At 38.9% G+C, this 19140-nt stretch overlaps 1 protein-coding gene across 1 annotated transcript in view; it reads left to right on the top strand.

Annotated features, from left to right (window-relative positions):
• Nucleotides 1-19140, top strand: part of LOC103476944 (rho GTPase-activating protein 6-like) — a 64616-nt gene that overhangs the window by 27406 nt on the left and 18070 nt on the right. Inside the window, exon 2 of the mRNA XM_017308907.1 lies at nucleotides 15892-16057. Within this exon, the coding sequence (XP_017164396.1) occupies nucleotides 15892-16057 (166 nt within the window). The remainder of the gene's footprint in view (nucleotides 1-15891; nucleotides 16058-19140) is intronic.

The raw sequence follows: 19140 nt of genomic DNA, 5'->3' as shown, positions 1-19140 counted from the left end.
AAGTCCACCAACTTGTATGTTTTGATCTAGATTTGGGAACTAAGGAGGTTCAAGATCCCAGTTTTACATCATCTAAGCTTAGTGATGTAGGAAATATTGTYCACACCTAAAATGCCTTCAGTCGATTTAAGATACTCCCATTTCCAACTCTGATCGCCACAGCATTGTTAAAGCTCTTCACCAAAACGTTTCTGTGCCTGCACTTGTGTGTGTAGTTGAGCTAGCTAAATTGAATTAGTCAATCTAGATCAGCTGAGCAGGTAAACAGTTTGCTCGCCCCTCTAGATTATCATCATCATCGGCAGATAGCCTCTAACGAATGTAATCAGGCAAATTGCAGCCTACCCCTTTGCGCTCGGTGAAAAATTCAAACCRCATGAGCAGTTAATCGCATTTATTGCTTTTGGTAAAAGGTGTGTATTCAATTCCGTCTGTTTGTCCGATAAAATTGGATTTTTCAATAACACTAAAGACAACAGAGGGCTTTACGCTCCAAATTTGTCATTTCAAACCAGAGGCTGTAGAGGTCGCGTGCACCCGGGGATGCTTTGCTGTCTAGCTGTTGGGTTGTGACAGAAAAATTAACGAACAAGAAAGTTTAAAGGAAGCYAAGCCTGGAGAGCAGCCAGTCCACACTGATGATATGSCAATAGTCAAATCAAAGCTGCCTTTGTCTTGAATCCTTGCTCTTTGTTTGCGAGTGTTGGCAGTTTGTTACAAGTTGCATGCTCTATTGAAAGACTGTCATTTAGACAAAGGATTTGTGAGAGACTGTTCTTTCACATAGAGCAACAGCATCTTCAGGGGCTCAAATAGCTGACCAGCAACTGTTGGAAGGACAGAATCTTTTTTTCTTCTGCACTCTTGACWTTTTGCTATGTCACAATGACTATTTTTTAAGTACTTTATTGGAATTTTGTATTCCAGAGCAGTGCGAAGTCTTGCATAAATTCGTGTCCTCAGGGCCTAATGTCTATGCATGTTTTAGATGTGCCTCTGCTCGAGTACGCCTGATTGATAGGATTGCATTGCCATACCAAGAAGCCTTGTAATTACTCGTTTATTTTAGTCAGGTATGTGGTTGAAGGRAATYGTCTAAAACCTGCTGAACAATATAGTTCCWGAAGACAGGGATTGAAAACCACTAGTTTAGATTGATTCATATTCATAGAATGGTTTTTATTTGTAAAAAATGTGACGTTTGGGCTCATCAAAATTACGGACTAGTTTGGGTTTCATAGTTACATTGGTTTGTAACTATGTAACAAAATCTATAGATGTTCAAGAGGTAAGACAATTTGTGCAAGTAGGGTATTATTTAAGCCCCCCCACCCACCTTTGTTTCCATCGGAGTGTCACTTTTCCAAGAATTTCAATTTGTTCCTTTTCCTGCTCTGTAATGCCMRGAGCAAACATGTTGCAGCACACCATTTTCTCTGCTTACCTGATGATATGTGACGACCTTCTAGCAGCGGTTACAAGTGTTTGCTTTACTCCTGTGCCACTCCCAGTACAAACAACTTGGGCCYGAAAAGGTCTACAATGCGTTGCCTCATAAACCGTCAATTAGATTTAACTGAATAAGTAAATCTTGTCTAATTTAAAGTTACAAAAGACAAAAAAAAGGAACAAACTTGGGTGAATCAACRGCACATGTGGGTCTCTAGTCATCTGCAGACTAAGTTTATTTACATTGATTACATGTTTTCCGAAGCACACCCCGACCCAGGAGGAGAGCTTAGCAGGAGTGGACATTTTCTCCACAGGGGTGCAGTTATTTTGAATGTGTAYGYTGAAAGAAMGTTTAGCTTCAAGTACAATCTCCTCTTAGTTCTACTTTTGGGAATAGRACCCCTTTTGCAGACACCAATTACATCTTGTTGAGAGTTTATGTGTGCCATTAGTTAAGGGAAAATTCTAACCAACCTGGTAAAATACAGGTGTGAAAATACATCTAAAGCTGTTGGTACCTTCTCTGGTGGCAGCAACTATCCTCTGCTGTTTTTCTCCACTGGACAATTTTTAAAGTATTAGCATCCTGTAAGGTCAGTTCACAGGTTCTCCACTTTGCTTGAATCCGACAGGATTCAGTCTTGATATCGCAAAGTGGAGAGCCACTATGGCAAGGCTAGAAACGAACACCGCTCTGCGCATTCCACAGCTGTCACTTTTGGCCCGTCACGACAATGCCGCCCGTCCCCCGTTTTTCACCGTGTCAGGCCAAAAGCACTTGCTTTATTATCAACAGCACGGGGAGAAGTCCGCCCCTCCTCGAGACTTGTCTTTTTATGGAGACGGACCGAGAAGGCTCAGAGTAGAGCGGTGGGGGGGAGAGTTCTGTTGAGATCGGATCCAGCGTGCGCAGAGCCAGATGTGCTTCCAGCAGCAGGGGTCTGTCTCCTAACCGTAGTGAAATATGCATTGCCAGGAGGATGATTTATACCTGACACTCCTGCCATGCTTTCGTTTAACCCGGAGGTGTTTTCATTCCTTCTCATAGTTGGGGAAAATTGGTTGAGCAGGGTTGGACCCTTTTAGCCCTCACTGTGCAGAAGCCGTTTGACAATAGCAACGTTTGCCATGTCACTGTGTATTATCTTAAATCAGAGCCCTCAATGGTGCAGAATTGTGAAATGACTTAGATGAAAGGCACAGCTGATTATTCTGGGCTTTATGAGCACTAAAACACGCTTGGATGCTAACCAATGGGAACAGATTGTGCTGTCCCACGTAGAAATACCCCAAGACAGCTGTTGCTCCATACATGACATAAACAGCACAGCTATGCCAAACAACAATAGCTGCCGAATCTGATCAGAATGCAGCTATTTCCCCTGCTCGAGTTGCAAAATAACAGACGAGAAGCGATCTTGCGCCCGCACAATAAACTTTTACGCTCAAACTGGGTTAGAAATTTCCTCTCTGGAAAAAAGTCAACAAGCCATAAAGGTCAGGCAGGGAGGTCTCTGTGGAATCACTRCATCAAGCATCAAGTCATCTGGTGCTGCTTCAGTGCATCTCCGGAGGTCAGGGAGCATTTGACAAGCCGGGTCTGATTGTTTTTACTTGAACGAGGCAGATGTGTGATTCTCTTGGACAACTTTCTGGGAGTTTCTTAGTTGACTGAATTAGTCGAGCCATGTTCTTATTGGAAAATTTTTTAAAACTTGGCCATAGTGCTTATTTTAGTTACGAGGATATTGTTAGCATGAGGACCATCACTAGAATGTTTTTTTTTGYTGTGTTTTACAGAAATTGAACCAGGTGAAGCAGTGAAGCAAGTTCTGGGTGTATTACATATTGACAGAGTTTTTTAAWTTTTTTTATCTTAAATTAAAAAAATAATAATTTTTTTGTACAGTTTTGGCTTACTTGCTGTTCTGAGGATGTTGTTCTTTCAGCAAATGGCATTTTTTAAGTCTTTATACACCAGTTAATGATTATTCGTTTACTAAATTAGTTGACGGTTATTTCAATAACTTGAAAATCATGATTAATTTAATTCATAATTTCAGGTAAAATGGTGATGTTAGCCTAGATGTAGACCTTTTTCCATTTTTATTTTCACCAAATGCCTTTTGTATGTTGAGTAAAGGGGATTACATTTAAATGCAACCTTTATATCGGTTCCTTTTCTTTTTAAAGTAAACTAGACTTTTAAGACTTATTTAACAGCAATCAAGAGTGATTGTTTTATGAATTTCTTACTTAAATAAAGTGCTGCTACTTTGCAAAGAATGGAACAATGCATAATGGGGACACAAATTAGTGAATGACCCTGATTTTTTGCGTGTATTGCTTAGGAAATCCAGACTTTGAGTTTGATTTTAATAACTAAACTACTGCTAGCTGCCTGTAATGGTCCAAGGTTTTTCATCTACATCTATCAAAAGATGCATCATTTATTATAATGTTGCTAATAAAGGTAGGGAGATAGCCTCAAGTTGTAAAGCATAAGTAAACATTGTTTCTGTCTGAATGACCATGATGGTGAGTGAAGACTGTCAAAGATTATCTGACATGATTTCCATGTCTATGACTTTCATGTCTGACCATTTGATTGCCAGACATGAAGTCAAATCATCAGGGTTGTGGAGAACATGAAATGTCAGACATGTCGGAGTCTTACTGACCAGATAGAATCAATCAGGTTTGCTGACAGACAGGAAGTCGGAAGTCAAATTTCCAGTCGGGTGACATATCAGAGAGCCTCGCTGAGGGAACCGTCCAGACACAGAGCAATGCAGATGATGCCAAGAATAACACAGACATTTAGGTCAAGAATCACGCATRTATTTAGAGTAGTAGGAACAGTGCACGTGCATCGTGTGTGTGTGTGTATGTGTGTGTGTGTGTGTGTGAGTCCCAGGATTTCAGAGGGTCTTTTCCTAGAGTTGGATTAGCTTCTCTCAAGGCAGTGGGTGGAATGTGAGGATCAACAAGTCTGTTSTGGCYGTTCAAACTCACGAGCTCGTCTCACCGTGGCTCAGTGACTGTTTACCAACCACATTATCACTCTTTATTCATACATGCTGGCTATTCTCAAAGGCTGTTTCCTCTCTCCTTTTTTCACTGCCAGAATGTGTGAAAATTGATTTCAACAAACCTGTTGATCTAAGGAAATATTTACAAAACTGGACATCATGTAAATGGAGGCCAAATTACATTTTTGTATCAGTGGTTGGAACCATTAGAGGACACTATCTGATCTTTTTAACCTTAACTTATAACATTAAGAATATGAATTTCTTATGACAGCATGGAGTAGATTCAAGTCATCCATCATGTCTTTTGATACTTTAGCAGCCTATTTCAAATATATATTTTTTGTGCACCACTCTGTCTTGTTTTCTCAAAAAAATAAGAAAAGTATGTCGCCAGGACTGTACCAGATAATTGATCCAAACTCCTTTAATAGGACAGAGATTCTATTCTTATGAAGCACAAGAAAAAAAAAAATAATTTCATTGATCACTTTGCCATGTCAACAATCATCTATCAACACTAACAACCAGATATGATGGCGCAGATGAATATATTTTGATTAATAACGCATTCATGTTCCATAGATACCTTGGGTCTAGACTCCCAATCAAACCAAATCCAAGCYAAGCTTTTGATACCAATCCACTGACTGAGAGCTGAAGATTTTTATCAAGCACCGCATGTGGGAAGGTAATAAATAGCTTAACATGTTCATTAAACAGCCCATTAGCACCTATTAGCACCTACTTTAACTGTTCTTTACTAGGCATTGTTAACACACAGCTTTCTTTACAGATGTGTTCACACACACAGACAGACACACAYTCACATTCTGATCAGTTAAAGTTTGTCTGGTTGTGTTGCAAAGAACARCTACAGTGAAGCATTGTGTTCATTCTCTTTCCGTCAGGAAATCAATAATAGACCAGCTGCCCTGCCAGTGACCTCTGTTATACGTGCACAGACCCGTATGCATATAAAAACATGCACAGTCATAGCTACTGTGCAGAGAGAACAAAGCTCCGCTGGGCCGTATCGGGTGTGGTGTGGGTCTTCAGGAAGTCACACTTGGCTAAAACTTCCTGAACTGAAAAGAGGCTGCAGCTCTTAAATTGCTCATTTCATTTCTCTTAACAAATTTCACAGATGAGCCGCGCAGTTGGTAGCAGTGGTGTCTTCCTGCATTTTGGTTGGATGAATGCCAGTAGAAGGACATGCTCAACCAGCCACTGTCATTTATGCAAAAACTACCTATTGAATAGAAAATGTCATTTCGTTGGGTGACATAAGCCTTCAGTTGCTCAATAGTGGTTTGCATAGATAGCTCCAAAAAAAAGAAACACTATTGTAATTGGCTGAAGGCTAGAGAGGAAATATTTGGTTTGGTAGCTTCTTATGCAACTAAACAGTTGAGTAGGTTAAGTTTTGTCACTTTATAACTTCTGTACATTGTTGCCATATATTACTTGTTGGTTGGACGTGAAAAAAATAACCTGCCACATGAAACTTTGTCCAGTCTTGTCTGTGGTACAAGGTGAATCTGTAAGCTGTCATTACAGCATGAAATTGAAAAACCTTTTTTCTACACATTTACTTTTAAGGATGTTGAGGCCCAGCCAAAGCACAATTGCTTAGGGCAACAGTGTTCTTGTTGCATTGTTAGCACATTAGCACATATTAAAAGGTTCCTGTCGCAACGATTTTTCCTGCTTGCATTTTATGTGCTGTGGAAAAAGCATTTAGCTGCTCACTAAATGTTTTAAGTCAAAAAACAAAAAGTAATTCCCCGCCCGACACTCCTAATCGACCACATTACTTGAAACATAATGTGACTTCAGTTTCACGAGTCACACTCAAGTCTGATTGATGCCAGAGCTGTAAAATCAAAAATAAAACAGGTTTGACAACATTCAGTAAATTTCAAAAACACATTATGACTCTATCTAAGCTCATCGTCGCCAGTCTGGAAGTCCAGATTTTTATCAAAATTCTTTGATAAAAATTTCTGACCAACATCCTTGGGTTTTGCAGTAGGACTGTGAGGGATTTTGTAGACATTGTTTAGGAATAGTTTAGTGCAAATGTTTGTTTGTTTCTGTCTGAAAATGTGAATGTCTCCACCCCTCCAATTAGTCCTGGTGGGAGCCAATCATTTAAAAGCCAGATGGTTCAGGTGAAAGGGAGATTCTTGCTCTTCTTGTTTGTGACCTGAAATGCCACGCTGTATACTGTACTGAACTGAACTGAAGAAAAAAGAAAAGTATTGAGTACTCTACCACTGCTGGCTCCGGTCTGTTTTTCTCTTGGGTCGCAAACCAACAAGGACCATAATGCAAAGCTCACCAGCAGGATCAACTCTGAATGGCTCAAAAGCAAAACAAAAGATTTGGAGTGCTCAATTCAAAGTCCAGACTTAATTGCAAATCAATATACTGTTGCGTTACCTGAACTGGGGTGTTCATTTTTGAAAACCCTCTGATTATACTACATCAAAGTGATGTAAAGTACTTTTTTAAAGTTATGTCAAATGCTTGACAGTGAACAAGCAGTTCTTAGATTTTGGAAACAGGTTTGGATAGTTTTTTCGTATGGAATGAAATAACGATTTGAAAACTGCATTTTCTATTTGTTGTGGTTATCTGTGTCTTATATTTGATTAGTTGGATGATCTCAAACATTTGTGACAAAGCAAAAGCAGAAGAAAATACATACTAGCCTGTGTGTCTGAAAGTGACCACCTCTATTTTTCACTCTGTCGTTTTGATCACCAGCATCATCCAGATTCTGAGGAACCGACCTAACATTTTATAATCCCTGCTCTTTAGCTACCTCAAAGGATTAACCCAGAAYTTACGCGGAACACAAAGAGTTTAATTGAATCCTCACTCTGATCTTATTGCATTTAAAGGATATGGTGGAGAAAAAAAAAGGAAAAAAAAAAGCAGAGGCAAGACCACAAAATTATGTTGCAACTTTTTTAAGCTTCTGTTCTTGCCAGTGGTGCGAAAAATAAACAATTCCCTAAGAGGATCAACACATAATCTCACATCCATGAAAAACCATCACTCGTCTGAATGCATCCAAGTTATGTGGAAATGGAAGTTTGTTTAAACACAGCTGCTGAAAGGGTGAGGTCATACAGTTCGTCTTGCTGGATTTACCATGTAAGAGCGCTCGTTTGAAGCAGTTCAGAGAGATGTTAGCCTTATCATGAATGACAGTTGTAGCCCCGTTTCCTCAAGAAATACCACCAGATCCTAAAACAYGCCTAYATGCAGACTATGCACGGCTGAGTTTGTCRTGAAATGTCAGGTTTTTGGCTAAAGTCATGTTTTAGAAGATGGCACCTGTTCCAAATAAACGACATTAATGAAACGTTTGAGCTTAAGAGGCTAATTTCTACAAATTGGACAGTTTGTTCTGTGCTTTTAATGGCAGCTGAAAAACACGACACCGGGTGTGTTGTTGGCACATTTTCTGTTGCCATCATCGMTCCGGACGGCTTGAGATCAAGCGGTGAATTTTGTCGATGTAATTTTTTTTATGCTTGCCACATAAATATGTCGACAGCTGAAAGTCAGAAACCTCTCAGCCTTGAAGGTGTTTAGATTGTGCGCATTGCTGAGCCTGAGGATGAAACCCGAGGAAGCATGACTGGAGCTGAAAGTATTTCAATTGCTTGGATATTTCCATTCACAGTCGGGTCAAAAAGATAAGATAGGATGATTTAGATTCCAGGTTAACATCCGGGGGCTGACACATCGCAGCCTTTTGGGCTAATCTTTGAATCAAATTTTTTAAAACATTCCTGCATCGATGRRTCACACTACTTTGCTGGGAGTGTTTTCTGTTTTGCCCAGGCATATAAATCTGTGTGTGTGTATGTGCGGAAGAGCCAGTTCTCACGGTGCTAGCATGGCATAACATTTGGGCTGCAAAAAGTTGATGGGAACCTTATACCCATGGGTCCATTTACGTAATTATTTTGACTGATTGACAGATTAATTCGACTCGAATGCTGAGGCCTGCTCTTTATTCAGCTTGCATTAGATTCTTCCGTCTATGGAGGCACATTTGGGAGATATTGTCTTGCACATTCTCTGGGAACACAAACTGCTTCAAACTCACATGATTGGTGTTTGGTCTCTTGCTKCTGTAATTGTAATATCCTCAGTTCTGATGTGTAAAATATAAAGGAACATTTTCATACAAATATGATTTCAAAATGCAAAATAAAAAAAAGGGGGCTTTGATGATTGCTTCTCCATTTATCCTCTGTAGATGACTGTTGACTGCTTGTGTTGGCTACAAGCCAGGAGTGGTAATTGGTTTAGAAGTGTTTGGCATTGGTTTGGCTTCCACAGAGTTTTGACCTCAATTTCATACCACAGAATCCCAGAGCAGACATCAGGCTCTCAAACACCCTTTTACACACTCAGAGCTCAAAGACAAGTCACTGATGGCTCCAATTGTAATGCATTGAAAAACACAAACAAAAGAAAAAACAGCACAAGCTTCAGGCAAAAATAACTGCAACATACAAGTTTGAATTACTGAAAACAGTCACACCTCCTATTTATATACTGGGTTATGGGTTGGCTTTTTCAGGATGTAGATAGGAATAAAGTTTGTGACCCAATATGAGTGATGTAGAATTTTCTTGACTTGTTTGAGCATGCACATAATTTCTATGCCGATATCCCAGTAGCAGCTTATTACAGTCTTGGGTGCAGGGGTCAACAGTGGTGGTGGTCCGTGAGGTGGGCCCTATGTCACACTATGCTAAGCCCTCTAGCCCTGCAGGCTGGAATAGGTTTCCCAGATTGTTGTGAAAATGTTTTGGACTTGCCTTCTGGGCAARTACTAATACCGCAGCAGCAAACTGAAACTATATATTTTTTTTATGTAGAAAAATCCAACAAAATTGGAATGGTTCTGTACACCATGGACTGGTGATTTTGGTCCAGTTTTGCATGTTTCCACAGAAACAACAAGGTTCCTGAAAGCCACATTTGGTTTCACTGGGAATACCTGTTTCGTTTCATTGTTTTTAACCCCATAATGTCTCTAACATAATCCCATCAGCTGCCAGTAACAGCTGATTAAGAGAATGCTTCGACATATTTTCGTATGTTKTCAGCCTGTCATGCGCAGATAACAGCACCACAAAACACACAAAGCCCATGCACTTCCTCAACTTCTCCTTCCACTTTCCGGCCGGGTCTTGATGCATCAATTTCCTTCGCTTTTGCTGCTTATGCAACAATTATGCAAGGCTTTAATTCTCAAATCTCRGCTTTCATTATTGCTGCAGGCCCTTCGCATTATTCTGTCTGAAGAGATGTTTGAAGTCCGCCTGAGGCTTTAGATGTTCCTGCCAGTGATTCGGGTGGTGATGGTGGGGGGTAGCTGGAGCACACACTCCAAGTTGCTCACTCTTGTCACCAAGCCAGCAAGGACTCATTAAATGCAAAGGGAGGTTTTGCAACAATGTGCAGTGAAAGTTGAAACATTCGTTTTTAAGTGCTTCACAGCTCGTGTTGACATCATGTAAATCTACTCTAATGCCTCGGCCGATGTCATCTAGAAGAAATTTAAAGTGAATCAAATAAAAACGGTGTTTGCTGGGTCTGTTAAACAACCATTAAAACAGACATTTTAAGTGCACTGTGTATGTTTTGAAGGCAATTACTCTGATCTTGTTGAATTGAAGCTAAATCAAGATGTGCATGGTGTGTAAATTCTATTAAACAAAGCACATTATGTGTTAAATTCATCCTGAATCATATAAACAGTARCACAATCAATATGTGTCATGAACAATAGATTCTGTTAGGTTATTTTGGAAAATGATTAGAAAGTTAAAGCAATAGGATCTACATAGCATTTTTACTTTTGCCCCACTATTGTGAGAATGATGCCCTGCTAACTGAAGGTTGTAAAGTTCCTGCATTTTGTATTCCTCTTGATTTATAAAGCGYTTTTTTTTGTCAGTGTTCTCCACAACAGTCATTTTAGCACAACTTAAAGCTACATATTTTCAATGCTAATATCATTTTGTATGCTGGTTGGAGTATTTCACAATGATAAATCTTCAGGAAATATACATTTCATGAATTAGTAACACTTAATCCACTCTAATGCCTTTAATCCAAAACTAATCCACTCAACATTTTCCTTTTGTAAATGGCCTGRGTCTTGGTCAGTGCTATGACTTTTTGTTGACATTGCAGCTTTGAGATGGGATGATAAACAACATAGTTAGCAATAACCAGAATATAAAGGAATTTAGCAATATTTTTGGGAAAACTAGGACTTCCTGTTTTTAKTTTACGTAAATAGAGACAAACTAATGAATCCCAAATGTGTTTCATAAGATCTGTAACAAATATGCAATAATCCACTAAAGGTTCTAAGAGTTTTTTATCCTCATAAAAAAAATAATTCTAAGGCAATTATAATACCAAAAAACATAAAAAATGTTTTTTATATTTTAACATTAGTCACATCAGCTTATGTGGGCTCTGGAGCCCTGCAGTTCAAAATATCTTAACGTTGGCCACGTCTAATCATCAGCAGTCAATGCTAATCATGGTGTTGTCATAATGGAGAATACACACACTATTATAAAATGGAAGATAACTCTTATTTAGAAAGTAAAACTGTTTTTGTCATCCAAATCGACGGTATGACCTCCTATTCTTGGGTTAAATAACCTCAACATTCTTGAGTTAATAAAAAAAAACAGATGAATTGCTTCTGCAAGGAGTTTTTTTTAACATGCATAACATGGATCCAAAAAAATGTGCTTGTTTTCCTTTCAACAGTTTAAAAACAGGTGGAAAAGGCCATTAACTGTGAATCTGGGACAGATAAGTGTACAAACACTGCAGCACACACTATCATCACTAGCTGGCAGTGCGAGATGGTCAGTAATTACAAGCAGATGTGAGTGCTGGGGAGGTTCCAGGTCAGTAAAATCCATGTATTATTGAGTTACTCATGCATGTGTGAAAGCCAACTTGTAAAAAACAAACAATACAGAAAGAAAGAAATAAGAAGCAGCGTTGGAACATATTTGTACATTCCTGCAGCTCAGTGTTATGAGTCCAAATCTCTGCTCAAGGGTCATTTAAAACCAGCTGCAAAACGTAAAGCAGAAGAAAACAAACCACGAGTACAATGTGAAATTTTGGAAAGCTCCTTTTGCGCTTTAGTGTCCCCTGTTAGAAAGTTTCTCCGTAACCTTCCTTGACCTTCAAAAAACGCACTTCTTAAAAGTTTAAAGAGGTAATAATAAGTTTAGCATAACTTTTACTGTCATCACAAAAGTACCACRAAATATTGTCATAAAATTTTAAGTCCAAATCGCCCACCCTTACTTTGTGTTTCGTGCTAGCTTTTCTGGTTCTTGCCATACATATAAAATTGTTATTATAAGCGAGATTGTATTAAAACTACAGGAAACTATACAACTATTATGGCTTAACAGAAACATTTTATCAACATACAACATACAAAACAAAGCAAAACATGATGCTAGCTGTCAGTAAGGCCTTGCACATCTGTTGGCTTATGAAAATAAATGATAACATGACTGAAAAAAGATATAACACCACAGGAAATTGAAACTTTTTCCTTCTGAGTTATTTTTCCATTTTAACAGATCTTTAAAATTGCCTAAACAAAATTATTTGCTGTCATACTTATTTTTATTCAAATGTGAATGYACCTCCGGCACACTTTTCATGCCAGAGGTGATTTACATCATAGTTAAAACAACATCTGCATGCCTGCCATTAACGTTTCAAATCTCTGTCGTGTTGTCCAATAATTTGAGCAGTGCATCATAGCAACATGCGTCCCACTGCCTTTGTGTGACCTCCAAGTGGGTTGCCATAGTAATATTTTTTTCACTTCSTGGCCCTTTGGGTTTCTGTATGTATATGTTGCTATGGAAACTAACTTTTTTTTTTTTGCGCCATTTGTCCCTTTGTCTAAAATAGAACAAAAACCATATGCTGCACAGCACTGTACTGAATCTCCAGATGGCATTAGTCATCTAACTGCATGGTGCGCGTGCAGTTTGAGTTTGTCACATGGGAGCACAAAATAGCTGCAGCAACRACAGCTTGGTATTTTCAGAATTGTATACAAGATTCTGAGCAGAGATTTCMATTTTTCAAAAGCTTTCTATAATTAGTCTGGCCAAGTAATAAAATTGATTGACAAATAATCAACTCAAGAGGTTTTATTGTAAATGGATGTCTGGTATTTTTAAAGGAAGTAAAAACTAAGCGATGTATTTTGAGACTAGTCAAAGGCCGAGATGAGATTCTGACTGAATGATAACCTTAGTCAAYAAATACCAAACCTTTATCACTTATTAAGATTCATTGTTGAAGTCCAAGCTTAAGCTCTATTATAGAAAAGAAAGGAAGCAGGTAGACTCAAAAGAAAAGTTGGATTTCTCTATTGATGTGCAACAACAACACAAACCTTGGCAATTTTATGTTAGCTTATTARCTAGGCGGTGTTTGCTGGTTGAGAGGATAACAAAGCTTCAAAGGCCATTTTGTTCAATTGGAAACAATGCTAGCTATCATAGTTTGGTGCCCAGATTGTTTTATTAGAACCAGAGAAGCACTGCTTGTATTTTTCAAGCYGCAACAGCAGCCAACTTGGGTCGCAAAAACCCCCAGATTGGTGCCACATTTGTTCTTGGTGGGAGGCACATGCGGGTTAYGCAGTGAGATGGCGGTACGACGACGCCACAAAGATTTTTAACATGTCAATCAAATACAATCAGAAGCTTGTAATAACAGCTTGTCAGATTTGTTYTCACACAAACTATCCAAACAGTTTGCTTTCACATCATACACAGATCTCACACAATGAATGCCTTGGGAGCCATCATTGCACAGTGGCCTGACATTTGTCTTTAAATGGAATTTGTGGCCCAGTAATATATGATCTCATTAACCTTAATGGGTCTCCGTGCAATATTAGGAAATTGGCTGTGATGTTATCATGCGTGTGTGTTTTGAGCTGCTCATTTGTTCTATCGATACAGCCAGAAACTAATTACCATGGGTTCTGTTTAATATGTACATAATAGTAGCTGGCTGTCATTACAAGAAGAGTAAAGAAACTGAGCTCTTAATCAGCTTASTGTTTTTGTTTTCTGTCTGTTATGTAACCATGCRGACGATATGTGTTGCGACATTTTGATGGTTTGAAAGTCCAAWCATATCTGAGGTGGTTATTCTTTATAAAGTGCCACTTTAAAAGGGAAACAATATTCTAGATTATTATTCAGTATAAAAAATATATATATTTTAACAGATTGTGTACCAGTCATTTCAGATAACATTACAGTATGTGTAATGAGTAAAATCGAGAGCAGCATCTTGGTGTTTGTTTTCTGATCCCGACCCAATGGTTTTTTGCATAGTTCTGTTCTTYGGCCTCACTGTTGCGCAGACCAAGATTTTTTCTATAATTTAAAATTTATTATGCCATCRATGATAATAAGCCAGCCAAGTTCTTCTTTAAAAGTCCCAGTAAGTCATTACCATTAGGTGAGCATCAGAAGACAAATGGGTTAGCTTCATTCCTTTGTTACAAAAGACAGAGACATCATCCTTTCTATCAATCAGAYGGGCCCGATCTATCGCAAAATCTCTCGGACAGACCTTGTGAGCAGTTCTGAACAAGAYTGTGGTATTCAAACTCCCCTGCCCCGACTGACACCCWTTGGGAACAGAAGTTGCAGAGATCTCATAAACAGAATCTCATTAACTTTAGAGGAGCACTGGAAGAATGATGAACCTGTAACTCAAGATCATCAACTTCACCACTCGTGTTCGATCACAGATGTGATAAATGCCCTGATCCATCAGTCTGTTGCTTCAGCCCGCTGTGAATTGTACAAAAAAAAMCTCACATGAGTAAGAGTTTAGACATGTAGAGGATGAGCTATGTACTATTGTTCATCAGCTGTGCAGCATGAATGACACAGCAAACAAAGTTAGCTGTTGGCTAATATCTTGGTTTGGGCGCCACTACAGGTCAATCARGCTTCCAGGGCCCAGCAGTCACGCTTGCGTTTAATCTCCCGCATCGCTCACCACCAGCATTCCCTCAGTTTCACTCAAGCTCGTCCRTCCTGCCGGGCGGAACCGACTCAACAGTCGGCGGCCTGCTTATCACAGTYTTCTCCGACCTGTTGTCTTGTCTTTCGCTGCAGACTCGTGGTCGTGCAAGGGCATGTGCGTCTTTGTGCACCGTTGAGCCGTGAGTGAGGTCACTCAGGAGGCAAAAGGCTTTCCTCAGTCAGCGATAAGGAATGGTCTACACAGGCATGCGCTCACAACAACACAGAACAGCTGTGCTGGATGAAATGTAGCAAGGCGGCAACACCATTTGTTGACTCGTGACCGTTCTTTTATTTGCRGGTCAGGTTTTCAGGATTGCTGCTCGGAGATCTACAGTTAAAAAAAAGTACATCTGTGTGAATTAATTGTGTGCCGTCTGCTTGCAAAATTATGAAATTATGTAAACACAGACACATTTAGAGGACATTGGTAAGCCATCCGTCTGAAAGAGGCATTAAATGGACTTTTACAAAGTCTTCTCTTTCCCTTTTACTTAGACAAGAATGCATGACCGGAGATTGAGAAGGATCAACTGTCCATTTTTAAGTTTCAAGCAACTCATTATTACTCTCCTAAATTCAGACTCCATAAAATCATGAATGAGTATTTACTTTGATTAAACATGTTTTTATTGCCCCCTTGTATGCATTTTTTCGTAAAGACAAGTAAGGAATGAATGCTTATTTTGAGGATCGGTGTGATTTMTTTCCACTTGTCCACTGTTTCCATTGTGTTTTTAAAAACAGACACTGCGTTTTTAAAAACACAATGGAATTATTCAGATAAGTTCCAAAAACTAGAACTAACTTTGTGAAGTGCAAACATCAGGATAGTTTTGTGTGTCTTTTGAGTTTAAACTCATTCTTTCCCCTCATCAATGCTTCATCATGATTCTCTGTTTTCCCTCTTTACCAGAAACAGATCATAATTTTGTGCAATTATGGAAAACAACGGCAACAAAAGGATCACATATCTTTAGTTAACATCTGTGTTGAAAGATTTATAGGGGTGAAAAATGCCGACAGAGAATGCACAATTCTGTTTTATTTAGCACCTGGACTTGTGAGTGCTTAGCTTTCTTTTGTTTGTGAGTAAATGGCATCCTGGCAGAGTAAGAAAGAAAAACTCAACTACCAAGGAGAGTGGGTCTTTAAGTCCTYCTTTGTCAGAAAGTGCATTAGTCCCTTCTTTTGTGTCTCAATCTTTTGTTAATTTTGTCTTAACATCTCCCCGGTTGTTTCCACCCCAGGGGGATTTCACCTGGAGCAGTCTGTCGGGGCGGAGCGTACGCCTGACTCCAGTCGCCGTCCAGAGCCTGTCAGAGCTGGAAAGAGCCAGACTGCAGGAAGTAGCCTACACCCGCTTACTCCAGGACTATGACCTGGGATGTCAAATAACCATCCCAAAGGGTAGGAGCAAAGCACACATTTTTTTCTGATATGATTTATAATGTTTGAGTCTTGATAATCTGGCATTTATTGCAAAATGCATCCTAAACTCAAAACTGTACGTGGCATCTTATGAGACATGCCTCTGCCTCCAGTTAGGGGAGATTGTTCCTTTTTTCATCAAAATTGCTAACTTATATAGATATAAAGCTGTATTTGTGAAAAATAATAAAATTAAACAATTGTTGCAAATCTAGCACACAACGATACAGAAGGAGTCGCTGGTTTTCCACTGGACTCACCCATCCTAAACGTATGAGTCAAAACTGCATAAGGCAGAAATTTAATCATTTCCACACAATTTTACACAAAAGAGTGTATCATCCATCTGTAGCAAAGATTAGGTCTTGGAGGGGCAACAGTTCCAAGATGGAAATCGTTTCCCAAGTAACCCTCTGCTACTCGTTCTGTGGAATWCAAAGCGATTCCCAGATTTTTACATCTTTCCAAACTCGTTTTGATGTCAACAGACRTTTTGATGAAGACACTCTTTCGCTTTCTAACCACATAGTTGTTGTTCGTATTACAACRGTATTAGGACTAGGCGAAGAAAAGACAGAAAAATAATTGCTTTGCGAGAAAACATATGCATGAGAATAAAATTAGTGTGTGGAAGTTGAAGAAAAACCACAAGAATAAAGTTGTAATATGAAGAAAAGTCGTAGTTGTGTAAGAATATAGTCATACAACAAAAGTCATAATATTATGAGAAGTCRWAATATRAGTATAAAGTCATAATTATGAAATCATAGTGTCTTGATAATAAAGAAAACATTGCAATAGTAGGAATAAAGTTGTAATAATACAAGAAAAAGTTGTAATCCTATGAAAATAAACTTATCATAAAGTCAGAATAATAATAAAGTCGTAATCTTGTGAGATTATAGTCATAATAATGCCAGAAACAAACTTGTAATCCTACCCAGTGGTTCTGATATGCTGACTTGGCTTTTGGCTTTCTCACAACTTTNGTATTAGGACTAGGCGAAGAAAAGACAGAAAAATAATTGCTTTGCGAGAAAACATATGCATGAGAATAAAATTAGTGTGTGGAAGTTGAAGAAAAACCACAAGAATAAAGTTGTAATATGAAGAAAAGTCGTAGTTGTGTAAGAATATAGTCATACAACAAAAGTCATAATATTATGAGAAGTCRWAATATRAGTATAAAGTCATAATTATGAAATCATAGTGTCTTGATAATAAAGAAAACATTGCAATAGTAGGAATAAAGTTGTAATAATACAAGAAAAAGTTGTAATCCTATGAAAATAAACTTATCATAAAGTCAGAATAATAATAAAGTCGTAATCTCGTGAGATTATAGTCATAATAATGCCAGAAACAAACTTGTAATCCTACCCAGTGGTTCTGATATGCTGACTTGGCTTTTGGCTTTCTCACAACTTTTTCATGAGCCTTTGATCTGGTTTCAAGTGGTGCAAGCAATTTATATTCTCCTTTAACTTATGTTTTTTTATCAATGGATTTTTTTTTCCATGTTTCCAGATCTCTGGGTTTCCTCAGTGTCGCATTTTTCCGTACTTTCCTTCGGRGATTACGTCTTGTTTTTGCAACAGTCCACGTCACGCACGCTAAGGGCTGCGTTTGTTYCACTGCGCAGTATAGCGCTGGAGTTAGTTTCGTAGCAGCAGTGTTGAGCAGCTAATGGATTATCCAGGGCTCTGCATTCCAGCTGAAGGTTAAACCTCTCCCCACCATGATTTAATACATACTTGTCTGTGTTGCTTATAAATTCCAGAGCTCCTGACTGCTGCCATGTGCAGGCGAGGGAAATATTTCAAATGGACAAGTGTGCGCATCTGTGAGGGCTATTTCAGCTAATGCTCGCTTTCTAGCCCCAGAATTTTTCTTAGATAATATTTATGCGAGAGCCACAGGACTGAATTTCTGGCGTTTCTTCAAGAAGAAAGAGCAGATTAAAGAAAGACAGAATTAAGGCAGACAAGAACGGACGAGAAGACGATGCGATGAGACAGAAAGTCAGCGGAGGTTCATCAGCGGGCGTTACAAAACAGGTCTGGAGCAGAAAGAGAGTGTGGAGGTTCGGGGGATTTCCGTACGGCTTTGGGAGCCATCTGTCAAAAATCCAAACCATTTCCTATCTCCCTTCTCTCGTTCTCCCTCGGCCTCCATCGCAACATCTGCTTCAGTTTCTCCTCACAGTTAGGACCCCGTCCCTTCCTGTGGTGTCATGTCATGGAGASCCAGAATTTCTTTGTTCTATAGATCACAAAAAAAACTAYGTTTTGGGATCTTGGGCAGCATTCAGAGCTCCAACTTATCCAGATTAGTGAGAAATAGTTGGATAAATGGTGAAAGGAAACTTTTTCAGATTTTTACATCTATGCTGTGAATCTCTACAGCTCCTCCAGAGTTGCTGTGACCGCTTTTATGACAAATGGACTAACTTTTGTCAGTGTATTCAGACAAAATATGAAGAAGCTCAAAGGAAATAAATCTTTTTCCAAAGCACTTTAAATGAGATTCACTGTTACTCAGAAYTCGTGAGGTTCAAACCGAAGTCCTCAAGCCAGAAATGCTAATTTAACCAAAAGGGATTTCATGCATTAAGCAGTYGGTTTTGGACAGCACCAATACAAACAACGGAGTTAAAAGCTTTCCAACAAATGACATCATGCTCCAAGATGCCCTGAAAGACTTGAAACTTGCTTGTGTCTCAATTTCCAGTTTCCTGACTGTTAATCAGCAGATCCAAGAGTCATTTATCATGCTGGGAGCTGACAGGGTGGCTTCCTTCCATCCAAACACAAATATCCTCATGTGATTGTGAGCCGAAACTGAGCTGCTGAACTTCTCGTGTGTTGCTTTTTTTTTTTTTAGTGCTGAGCTACGCAACTGTTGCCATTTGTTTATTTTTTTGCCATTTTTAATGTGTCGATAAGAAATCAAGGCAGATCAAAAGAGGAAGACAGCCCGGGTAAATTTAAGATGACCATGTATGGCATTGAAAAACCAAAGTTAATAAAAGATACAGCGGAGAGTTTGTATAAGCAATCTCACTAATT

This window comes from Poecilia reticulata, linkage group LG2 (genome assembly GCF_000633615.1).
Source record: "Poecilia reticulata strain Guanapo linkage group LG2, Guppy_female_1.0+MT, whole genome shotgun sequence".
In the NCBI taxonomy this organism is placed as follows: Eukaryota; Metazoa; Chordata; class Actinopteri; order Cyprinodontiformes; family Poeciliidae; genus Poecilia; species Poecilia reticulata.
The sequence above is the reverse complement of the archived record's forward strand: the minus strand, read 5'-3'. Positions and strand labels throughout refer to the sequence as shown.